Source organism: Choloepus didactylus, chromosome 13, assembly GCF_015220235.1.
Source record: "Choloepus didactylus isolate mChoDid1 chromosome 13, mChoDid1.pri, whole genome shotgun sequence".
Taxonomy (NCBI): Eukaryota; Metazoa; Chordata; class Mammalia; order Pilosa; family Megalonychidae; genus Choloepus; species Choloepus didactylus.
Window position 1 is genome coordinate 56217013 of NC_051319.1, and position 11471 is coordinate 56228483.

An 11471-nucleotide genomic window follows, 5' to 3' on the forward strand; every position below is an offset into this window, starting at 1 on the left:
CTGGAACACAACCCAGGATCAGCAGGTGCCAGACACGTGCCTTCCCAGCTAACAGATTTTCCAGATGCCATTGGCCTTCCTTCGGTGAAGGTATACTCATGTTGATGCCTTAATTTGGACATTTTCATGGCTTTCAGACTGTAAATTTGTAATCAAATAACCCCCCTTTATAAAAGCCAATCCATTTCTGGTATTTTGTATAATGGCAGCATTAGGAAACCAGAACAGATCCCTTGGTGGTCTGTCCTGAGAATGGAGAATGGGCAACAGTAGCCCCTGTGCAGAGAGAGCAATTTACAGTTCTTTACCACAATTTATTAGCCTCTTATTCCCACTCCTCTGTGGATGCTGTGCAGTGTTCTTCTGTCCTCTGGAGTTTCAATAGAGTTGTTTCAGACAGTGCCTGCCTGTTTAATAGTTGTTTTGGTGGAAGGACTGAATCCTAGAGCTCCCTACTCTGCCATCTTTCCTGGTAGTATCCCAACATACCCAGGGCCTCCATTCTTAACCCCACCACATTATACAAAAAATAAATAAATAAATAAAAATAGAAAATTAGAGTATTCTATTCTTTGAAACCTCATTTATTAAGCTCTGAGTTGTCAATTTTTGATTCAGTAAATACCTTATGACAAATTTCTGGGCTATCTTTTTTCTCACCAATGGAAGGCACTGTTTTTAGTTATTGCAAAATGTATTTGATAAGATATCTGAGTAACACAAATACAGAGGATTTAGGTGTAAAAGTGCTATAAAAGTACTCACAATGAAAGAACATTTTCCTTTTTAAGAAATCTGGGGTTTGTAGAAGTACTCTATTTCTTCATTAAGTACTTGAGTATAAAATAACAGCCTGGTAATTGTTGGCTAAAAATCTGGTATAAAAAGCCTTTGTAGATCATTCTTTGAGTGTTAAACTTAGTACAGTCATAATGGTAGCTAATAATTATTGAGCATATACTTTGTTTCAGGCACTTTCAGTGGATTACCTCATTTAATCCTTTCAACATTCTTAGGAAGGAAGTACTATTATTATCTTTGTTTTATGCCCCTTAAAGTAAGGCTTAACAGGATCATATGACTACCTAAGTCCTCTCAATACTAATGAAAGTGGATTATGATCCCTTAGTGTATATCTTCTTTACAGTTCATATTTATAAAATGACACAACATTATTTGAAACAAAAACTGGAGTCATGAAACATTTTTATTGAGTTTTCTTTATGAGTGTGTATTTTTTTTTCCTTTAGGTTCACAATATTCTTGCAGAAATGGTGATGGGGGGAATGGTATTGGAGACCAACATGAATGAGATTGTTACCCAAATTGATGCACAAAATAAACTGGAGAAATCTGAGGTAAGAATGGAAAATGCTCTAGTTAGTGAAGATCCAAGTCTGATCATAAATTATTCTTGATTTGTAGCTTTTATTGTCCGTCCTTCAGCATCATCTTTAGGTACAGCTGATACGCTTATTCTGTTTAAAAAAAATATATATATGTGTATATATATATATATATATATATATATATATATATACACATACACATTTTGATATGTTGAGTGTTCTGTGACTACTATCCACCAAATATTTTTGTGTATTCTTATAGCCATGGTTGTAACTGCCCTGGGTAATAAAATTCCATGTTCCTAATGCTTAAAGAAAGTATTTATTTTATTAATTGTATCTACTATTTGGGAATTCCTAGTACTGATATTTTAAAGATATATGAAGTTAGTTTGCAAAAGTATTTCTGGAAGAGGAAAGGAGAGGAAGTGGAATTCTTGTGAACAAATGCTGTAAGTTATAATATGCACTTATCAAGTCTGAGTACCCATTGAAAAAAACCAATTCAATTCATTACCTTAATCTTTTAATTCTGGATCCTTCAGAAAGGTCATGGACCAGCTAGTTAATGATACATGCATTAATGGCTTTTATGGCATCCTATAAGAGAAAGATTTGGTTTGAGATAGATGGCTAATTTTGTGCTTTTAGGGTGAATGACCAACCAGTACTTTAGTGTTGTATAAAACTCCTAAATTCTTTAGAATTTTAGTGACTGCCCTCATGTATTAGACTGAATATCAGCAACAGGTGCTATAGCTGAACCACTCAGGTTCACATTATTTTAGCTGTTTCTTATTACAATAGCAAAGGTATAACAAGGTAGATACTCTCAATATTCCATTTAATGCTATATTTGTTTGCGAATATTTCTCACCTTTGGTATTTATAGTCATTAACTCAGATAAGAAAAATAAATTTTATTTATAATTATTAGTAAAACTCAGAGGTTTTGTTGATTTAAAGTAAACATTCTAGCATTAATTTAACAACAGGTGAGTTCTGAAGAATTTCTATCTTGCTGGCATTTTAAAGGATCAACTTAACACAATGCTGTGCTCATTTGAATTGAATGACACACAGGTTGATGGGTAAATCTGAAATTTGGGGGTTAGAAGCAGTTGAAGTTTGTATAAAAACATTTTCCAATGTTCTATTTTAAATTCTGTTTTAAATACAGTTCTGCATTTCTTTTTATGTTACTTTACCACCCCAATTTGTTTCCTAAAGGAAAGGCTTGTAATGATGACGAAGAACTTAAAATTATGATGTTTTAAAGTAACCATATATATTTTGTGTGTTCTAGGGCCAATTTTTTTAAGTATTGGTTTTTGAAATGGGAAAACATAAACTAGGTTAATATGGAAAATTTTGTTTTAGGACAAGGAATAGGATTCACAATACTTGCAATATCCTCTACTAAATAAAAGATTTTTACTTAGAGCCTAAGCCATAGTTTTTAAAGTCTTGAAATGATCACTTGAAACATACGTTTACAAAATTGTATGGTTATAGATTTTAAATACCATGGGACAAACAGTGATGCAACCCATTAATAATCAGCCTCAAATGAGTGGATATCTGATCATTTGTTAATTATTTGTAAACATTTGTAAAAATATATTGACTACTTGTCTGAAATTTTCACATTTCCAGGTCCTTAACTCCTTTCCATTGGTGGTGTCCTTTTTTTCCCTTTGCTCCTTAGTGTGCTATGTATAATATTGACAAAAATCATGAAGGACCTGTAATAATTGCATAATGGTTATTTGCTTTTGCATCATTCAGTAAAACTTTATTAATGAATGACTTTTTCTTATCTATAAAGAGCAGTAAACACGGAATTTACAGTATGGATTGAAATAGTTGTAAGAATACTATAACTTTTAAAAATCCATTCACAGAAACAGTGTCATTTAAAGTAGTTTAGAATACTAGTGAATATTTGTTATTCATCCATTGATCATCTTTTATCATGTATAATCATTTGTTATCTACTACCAAATTAGTTTTTCTTTTTTGTCCTTTACAAGAAAATATGTCTTAAATCCTTTTATTGGGGATAAACTACAATATAATACATTTATCAAGTGTTTCTCTACATGTGATGGCTAAAATTTTGGTTATGAAAGAGGATTTTGAACCAAAGGCAGACCATTTAGTTCTGGTCATGTTTTAAGAAATCATGTGGAAAATTTTGTTGACTTTGCATAATTTCTTAGTAATTTGCTTATATTTAAGTATGTTTGGAAGGCTGCCAGCTTTATTCCAGACACATTGAAATGTCAAAAATTTTCATATGGGTCCCATTTCCATGTTACTTAAACTGGTTAGATCTAGCAGATACATGACTCTGCAGAATAATCCAAAAGTACTTGAAAACACAATGTAAACTTTTATTAATCTGACTCCTTAGAATTTATTATGTAAGCAAAAACTAACTAAAAAAAAAATCTAAAATGCAATGATTGATGATAAGAATTGATTATCATATTTCTTTTTTTTATTTCATTTAAGTACTATTTTAGGAATAGCATTAATCTTTTAAAAATCAGCCTGTTTTACCTTTCAAAAATCAGCTAATTTTCAATTAACTCTCATGGATATTTTCTTTTTCTTTTTCTTTTCATCTCTATTAGGATTTTAACATTAAATTGCCTGCTGGGTTTGGAAGCTGTGATACAGGCTGTTACAGCTTTTAAAATATAACATGAATCTATCTAAGTGGCTTTAATTTTCCAGAAATTAGATTTCATTAAATTGGCTTAATGGTAGTATGTTTGCAGTCATGAATGAAAGTGAACCAGTTTAATTCCCAATACCTAGACAGGTAGAAGCAAAGATTTCCCAGATCCTTAAAGAGAGGAGAAGCAAAGATATGCTTTCAATGTATTTTCATCTATTCTACTTTGATAGAATGGTTTACTATAACATTGGGGTCTGGTGAAAGGAGGGTTTAAACCGGGAGGTTGGTGGGATTTGGGGGAAGTGTAAGAGGCACCCTGGAATCTGCCAAGGAATATAAAGGACTCCCTGGGGGTGGAGGTAGAGGGGTGGGGCTGTGGAGACTTGGTAACTTTTGTGTATTTCATGTTATTTTTTAAGATGAGTAAATGGGTCTGAATTTAGTCACTACTTTTTTTAAAGTCAGTCCTCTTTTCCGAACATCCTGATCTTTCTAGCTCTTTCCCATTCTTCTCTCTTACAGACCTTTATCTTTCAGTCTCCCAGACAGGACAGGTAGACAAGGTATTGCTGACTTTGAGAAAAATGTACTTTAACAAAGGGAAAGCAAAATGATGTCAAAGGCAATTAATTCTTTAGGCCAGACTCAAAAATTCTTTGTGTTAATGAACCCATACAGTCCCTGTAGCCTATTTTCCATTCTAGTTCTTCCTTGTAGTTTCTTCATCTTTTATTGGACTTAGTGTATTTTACTAGTATATCATTGATGTCATGTCTGTTCTGTTTTGTTTGCCTGCATTGTAAAAGAAAAGTTTAAAATTTAAATTTTTGTTCTTTTTTTTAAACATTGTCATTTAACTTAAAATTACATGTGTAGAAATGACAATTTAACTTGTATATAAAAATTAATAGTTTATTTTGAGCATCTTATGGTAGAACCAATCTTAATTTAACTCTCATAGATCTCTTCTTTTCTTTTTTTTTACTTCCATCCCTAAATCAGGATTTTAGCATAAAACTGCCTGCTGGGTTTTAGAAGCTGTGAATTTAAAAACTAAAAGCTGAATCTTTTAGAGTTTTGCGTACAAACTGGGGGAGCATTGAAGGCTTAGAATAGTGATTATTAAAAAGCATTTTTCCCCCAAAATGGTTTTCAGTGCCAAAGTCTTAACAGAATTGCCTTTATAGTTTTGACAAGCAGGTGTATATTAAAACTGACTAACAAAAATTAAGATTAGAAGTCTTCTAAAACTTGAATTAAATGTTCCAAAAATTTAATTCAATATATTGATGAAAATAAAATGGATTTCCATTGTAGCAAACCTTCTGATTTCCCAACATGCCATAATCAGATTCAATAAAATATTGTAAACCCTGGACATTTTTACAAGTCATCTTGGCAAATATGGAAGTGTTTTAAATACATTTCTAGCTTGACAAAAAAAATTGAAGTTTTTCTTCTATTTCCTGTGCACTGTTCACATCATAAATTAACTGTGTAAACTACTTTTTAAAAATTTCCATGTAGACAGTACTGAGCAACTTTTTTTGTGCAGCACCATTTCAGGAAAAATAAAAATGTTCTTAGACCTCTATTTTAAAATTTCAGAATGTAAATAATTTCTTGAGTCTTTTGGAGAAAAAAATGTATAAAGTTAATAAGTTCGATTTTATACCTTACTAATTAGAAAATGCCAGGGAGAATTTGGCACTGTATTTTAGACACTAAACTATTATTCATTGTAATAGTTTGAGAAGTAGAAACCTAGAGGTGGCTTTACAATCTCTTATTCTGAAATGAGATTGTGGGCTACATCATGAAGATGTGGTACCACTTTTAGTCCTTGAATCCCATGTTACTTTATCCTGATACATAAAATATATAGTGGCCTTATTTACTCCATTGATCCAAATCACTGTCAATTTCTATGTTCCAGAATTTAATTTATGTTAACTGCTATTTTCTAGCAAAAAAATCATCAACCGCTTAGATCTCTCAACTTCCATCACTAGAACTAGTGATGAATCTTTTTGAAAAACCAGGTTTCTGTTTTTAAAGAATAGAGAATAAGAAAAGTGGCCATAAAATACATACGTTGGAATGTCAGCTAATGATGAGTTGGTTTTGCCCTCTTCCTTCAAGTGCACATTTATTTTGTTCTATAAAATTATGGTGACCCATCAGATCACCTGTACTAGTCAAAACCAGTCATATGAAATCCATGAATGCCACTGGTTTGCTATATTTATTTCACATGGCAAATTCTATGTTAGAGATTAAAACTATAACAGAAGACAATTTATAAAATTACTAGTATTTTGTAACATTTTTCCATTTTTAGACATTCTAATTTTGATAAAATTATTCATAAAAACCGTACTCTTCCTCACTAGCAGACTGTCATTTGCATTTTTAAACTGATTATCTATAATTGCAATACTAAAACACTACCTTCAAAACAGTAGCAAGCCTGTTATAAGTCCCCAGGTTAAAAGTTGTTTCTACCTTATATTCAGAAGTTAAAATATTGGAATTTTCTATTTTATTCAAAAACATGCTTTCATATTATGCCATTATTTTGTTAATGATTTTGAGTCTGAAACCATTTAATACTGTGTTTATTAATGTTGGTGTTCTTTTTACCACTTTGCTGGTAGGTCAAAATTATGAGTGTGCATTTAGCAACTTCCAGCAGGAAGGGTGGGTAAAGGTTTTAATATGTACAAATTATTGGAACTACCATCTTATTATACTATATTTCAAGCTTGAAAAAAACACATTTTAAGATGGTAGGATGGTATTTTATGTCTTAAAAAAATAAATATCTGGGTTATTTCCTTTTTCCTTTGAGAAAATTAATTTGCTTGTTGCATGAGGAAAAGGGAGCTTTCGGTTTTTCAAAATATCTTTTAGTAATGCTGCTTTTTTAGTTTTGTTTGCATATATTTCGTTTATTTTTGGGTCTGGCAATTTAAAAACAAAACAAAAAACAAATCATATTCATCCATTACTATCTTTGTGATTCAAGTGCTTGAAATTTCCAAGAGTATGTCTGTATTAGTCTTCTATCTGTTTGGCCTCATTTTGGTATACTTGCAGACTTCATTTTGTTTTCTTTCTCTTAATTATGTTAATTTATTTAATTTCATGGGAGAGAAAACATGATCATTCTTTTATATACTGTATTTCATTCTTTCATCCAATTCATACTTTTAACTGCTTTGGATTCATATATTTGTTTTTGTTAGTGGAGTTGCTGCAGTTTACCTGCCATGGTGGTGCTCGAGTATAAAATAGATGGAAACAAGTTATTTCTCCAGTAGGGTTTCATTCCTTTTTATTTCTGCTTTGTGTCAAATGTGTAATCTTAAATCTTTAAGAATTATGTTACTGTGAGAAATCTCTTATTTTTACGTTTTAAATTTTACATACTACTAACAAGTCAAATTTACGTCTTGTAAATTTTAGTGCTCAAAAAATTGTGTCAGTAAAAGTTATCTTGCTGCTCTGAGTATATATTTCTGAAAAAAAAAAAATCTTAAGATAAAAATTACGTTACACCTTTGGGTTAGCAAACTGATTTCCTAATGGCAAATTGCCTCTTTTACATTTGATGCTTTAATAAAATGTTTCAGACTTCTCTTTCATGGAGGCCTGATAATGAAATTTGTTTTCTAGCAGTTCTGTTGTTAACTGTCTGAGTAATGTGAAATCTTTTTTTTTTTTTTTGAGGCAGTGTGTATATATATAAACATATTGGTAGCTTATTTAAATATCTGTTTATGAAGATCAACAGCCCTTCTTGTATTTTTATTCACATTTTATATTCCTCTGTAGAATATGATTTCTTCAAATGTTAGTCCAGTTAAAAATTAATTGAAGTACATATTACAATATTTTATTTCTTACCATTCGAATTCATAACATACTTCACAAAAGTATTGAACATGCTTGAGAAATAATTTGATTCTCTTAATTCATTTGCGTGTTCTGAATAGTTACCATTCTTTGCATGTCTATGGCTTGCTGCTTATGTTAGAAGAATTGTAGTTTGTTGTACTTAGAAACTTCTTTTGGTTTTACAAATAAGGACTTGGCACATATATGCTATTTAAATCAATTGCTATATTGACTTTATGTATTCTCATTGACAGCCAACAGTCGGCAGCATCTTTGATCACAAAGAAATGATTTAATCTAATGAAATTTACCGGATGCACTTTTTATTATCATTTTCTTTGCTTAAGTTCAGTTCAGCTGTTCATGATACAGGGTATTATGAAAAAGAAGGCTTTGTACATTTTTATACTGAAGAAGCTATATTTACTGTTTATAAATGTAATATATGTGATCCAGTAAAATACACACACACACATACACTTTCACATTCTCTCACTCTCACTCTCAATAATAAAATCCTTTAATAATTCATGACCTTTAACATACTGGTATTCAAATATTTTATCATTGCTTTCTTATAGTATACTCATCATTTTACCCTGTATAGAAATTCTGAAGTAAAAATAGTAGCAAATTGGTCTTTTAATTAGAAAAATTATAGAATCCTTCTACCTGGAAAATGGTACTGGTTCCAGGATTTCTGTAACTTTGTAAAATAATTTTTGTTCCCTTGGCAGCCAACATACTTCCTGGTAAAAGAAAGGGAAACTACAAGATGGTAAACCTCTTTGAACTAGATTCTTCTTTAATCCTAAACTGTTCTAAATTTTGGTAGCTAGAGGTTGAACCTGAAATGATCAAATTAAAGATACTTTTGAATATGATACATTCTACACTAAATAATATTCAGTTGTATCTCCAACAACTTTTGGAAGAGTGGGAGGGAAGTGGGATGTATTTATAAAACAAAAACTGCATTGCTTCAGGTAGGTATAAAGATAGAGGTCAAATTTTTAGTTATATATCAAAAACAACCTTCATTAAATTATGAAAATAGAATTCTCCAGCCCTAATCTTAATCTGTCTTTAACTGTGTATGGAGTTTTTCATCCATATCACCCTTATTATTTCCTGTATGGACCATATCTATTATTAATACTATTTTACTGATTTTTCTATTATTTCCAATTCTGAATTGATAATCCTTGGCTTTTATTTCATTGTTTAATAATGTTTGTATCCTTTATTCAGCAAATAGTTTACACTGGCCTATTTTGTATCAGTCAAGATTTTTCTCAGGTAACAGCTTTATTATTATTTTTTTAATTAACGAGAGGTAGGATTACTTAAGCAAAAATACTAAAATTATGAAAAGGGACTTTAAAATAGTGTTTCTAATTACATAGACATTGTTTTTTATATATGTAATCTAAGCAAAGTGGTGGAAGATTTGTTTTTATTACTTAATTGTCTGCTTTTGTGCAGGATGATGCCACTGACCTTAAAAGTTTTTATTGGCTTTGCTTTCTTGTATAACCTGAATAAAAATTGATGAAATCTAGTTGGTATATATGTTAAACCTCAAATATGAAGGCTGTTGTTGTAGCTGCTGAGAATAAATGCTATATATGCATTTTTATTTTATTTACTGAAAGCATATCTTTCAAAATTATTTCACAAATTATAAATTTTCCCACTAAGAGGAAAGCCAAGCATTATGCAGTAGCGGTATTTACTGGGAATTTTGAAATTCATTTATTTATATATACTATCTCATGCATTTAGTCTATTCTTTCTCTGCATTTTCACATTGTAAACTGAACAAATGTTATTCAGTCTACTTCATATGAGAAAATATTTTAATCTATATTTTTACTAATGCATTAAAGGGTTGGAATGATCTTCATCTTGCAACTTCATCTTTAAGCAGAACTGTTCTCATTGCATTGAGATTTCATTTAAAAGCCTGATTTTTAAAAATATTCCAGAACATTGCTAGGAAAGCTTAGAAGAGCCACCACAATTAAAAAAATAACACTATTTAAAAAGTCTTATGTTTTGAAATGTATAAAGGGTTTAGCCCTGAATAAAGAAACTATATAAGCATGATATATTACTTTCACTTTTAATTTCAGATAACATATTAATAGTAAATGCCATTTTAAAAGCAAAAAAAAAGGAACTATAATGATTTTGCAAGAGACATGTATAGGGAAACTAATGTAAAGTATGCTTCATGCATTTAAATCAGTTAAATCAAGATATAGGTGAAGATCTAGCTTTTGTCATTAGAATATTGTATGTAATCTCTAGGAAGTACACCCTAATTTGTATTTAAATCTTTACATTGTTATCATTGCATGTATTCACTATATTTTTTAATATGTCAACTGTTTTCTCTTTATAGATTAGTATTTCAAAGTAACCATCCCATACCAATTCAAACAACCATCTGGTTTCTATGCTTGTTATATGAGAATCTTTTATCATTATCCTCCATTCTGAATGTCTTATGATGAGCCACACCTGAGTTGTACATTTTCTTTTTCTTTTATTTGCTTCTGTATACAGGCTGGCTTAGCAGGAGCTCCAGCCCGTGCTGTATCAGCTGTAAAGAATATGAATCTTCCTGAGATCCCAAGAAATATTAACATTGGCGACATCAGTATAAAAGTGCCAAACCTGCCCTCTTTTAAATAAAAAAAAATTTAAAGGCTATTTCCAGGTAAAATCCAGGGGGAAAAGTCATCTAAGTTTACCATGCAGTTGTTTACCAAAAATAGAGGAGAAGAGTCTTAACTTTTGCTCTTGGATTAAAGTCAAGGTACTGTATAGAAGTTGTGTAAAATCAGTATGTGACCTTCAATGTTGCTTTTCTTGCTCAGTAGTTTTAAAGAAATTAAGTAGTTTCAGTATGTTTTTTTTTCTTTTCCAAATTGTATTCCTATGCCCACCTAAGGCATGCCTTTATGTATTGGCTACTACAGTGTTTTGAAAAGTGTTTGAGACATTTCTTTAATTTATGTACAACCAAAAATGGTGTTTTGTATGGATCACAGGTGAAGCGTTCTTAATTCTTTCTATTTGTCACAATTGTTATTTAAAGAACATTTATGTATTGCATGAAAACATTATGAACTTTTTCTCTTAGTTTAAATAAACTCCGAGGTAACTGGACTTCTAAAGCACCTTTCTGTTTGCCTGATGTCTACTTTAGCAATAATTTTTTTTAAACCCCTCTGTCTCAAAAAAGTAAATAAAAGTATATTTTATCACTGTTAATGTTGATTTATTTAGTTTATACTCATGTTTTTAATATTCAGAAACACTAAATTATTCTGAAATTCACTTATTTAACAAATCAAGGGTAGTAGTGTAACTCTTATGTTATGTAGGGTAGCGTCTGAAATGGGAGAAGACAAATCTTTTTCTGAAACATATATTGAGAAATTGTAAAATCTCTTCTATACATTTTTTTCCATTTTTCTATTAGAGAAATTTAGGGATTACAGAACAATCATGCATAAATTATAGGA

At 30.6% G+C, this 11471-nt stretch overlaps 1 protein-coding gene across 4 annotated transcripts in view; it reads left to right on the forward strand.

The window, feature by feature from the left end:
- AP3S1 (adaptor related protein complex 3 subunit sigma 1) overlaps window positions 1–11123 on the forward strand; it is an 88965-nt gene extending 77842 nt beyond the window's left edge. The window contains exons 5-8 of one of the 4 annotated variants that reach the window (XR_005211326.1): window positions 1251–1358; window positions 4558–4598; window positions 9187–9234; window positions 10507–10642. Coding sequence is in view for 3 of the 4 variants with exons in the window: in XM_037800795.1 (XP_037656723.1) it covers window positions 1251–1358; window positions 9187–9234; window positions 10507–10635 (285 nt within the window). In the remaining variant the exon portion in view is untranslated. Of the gene's footprint in view, window positions 1–1250; window positions 1359–4557; window positions 4599–9186; window positions 9235–10506 lie in introns of all 4 variants that reach the window. The other 3 variants (XM_037800795.1, XM_037800794.1, XM_037800793.1) reach the window with 3 other exon arrangements.
- Window positions 11124–11471: the final 348 nt, after the last annotated feature.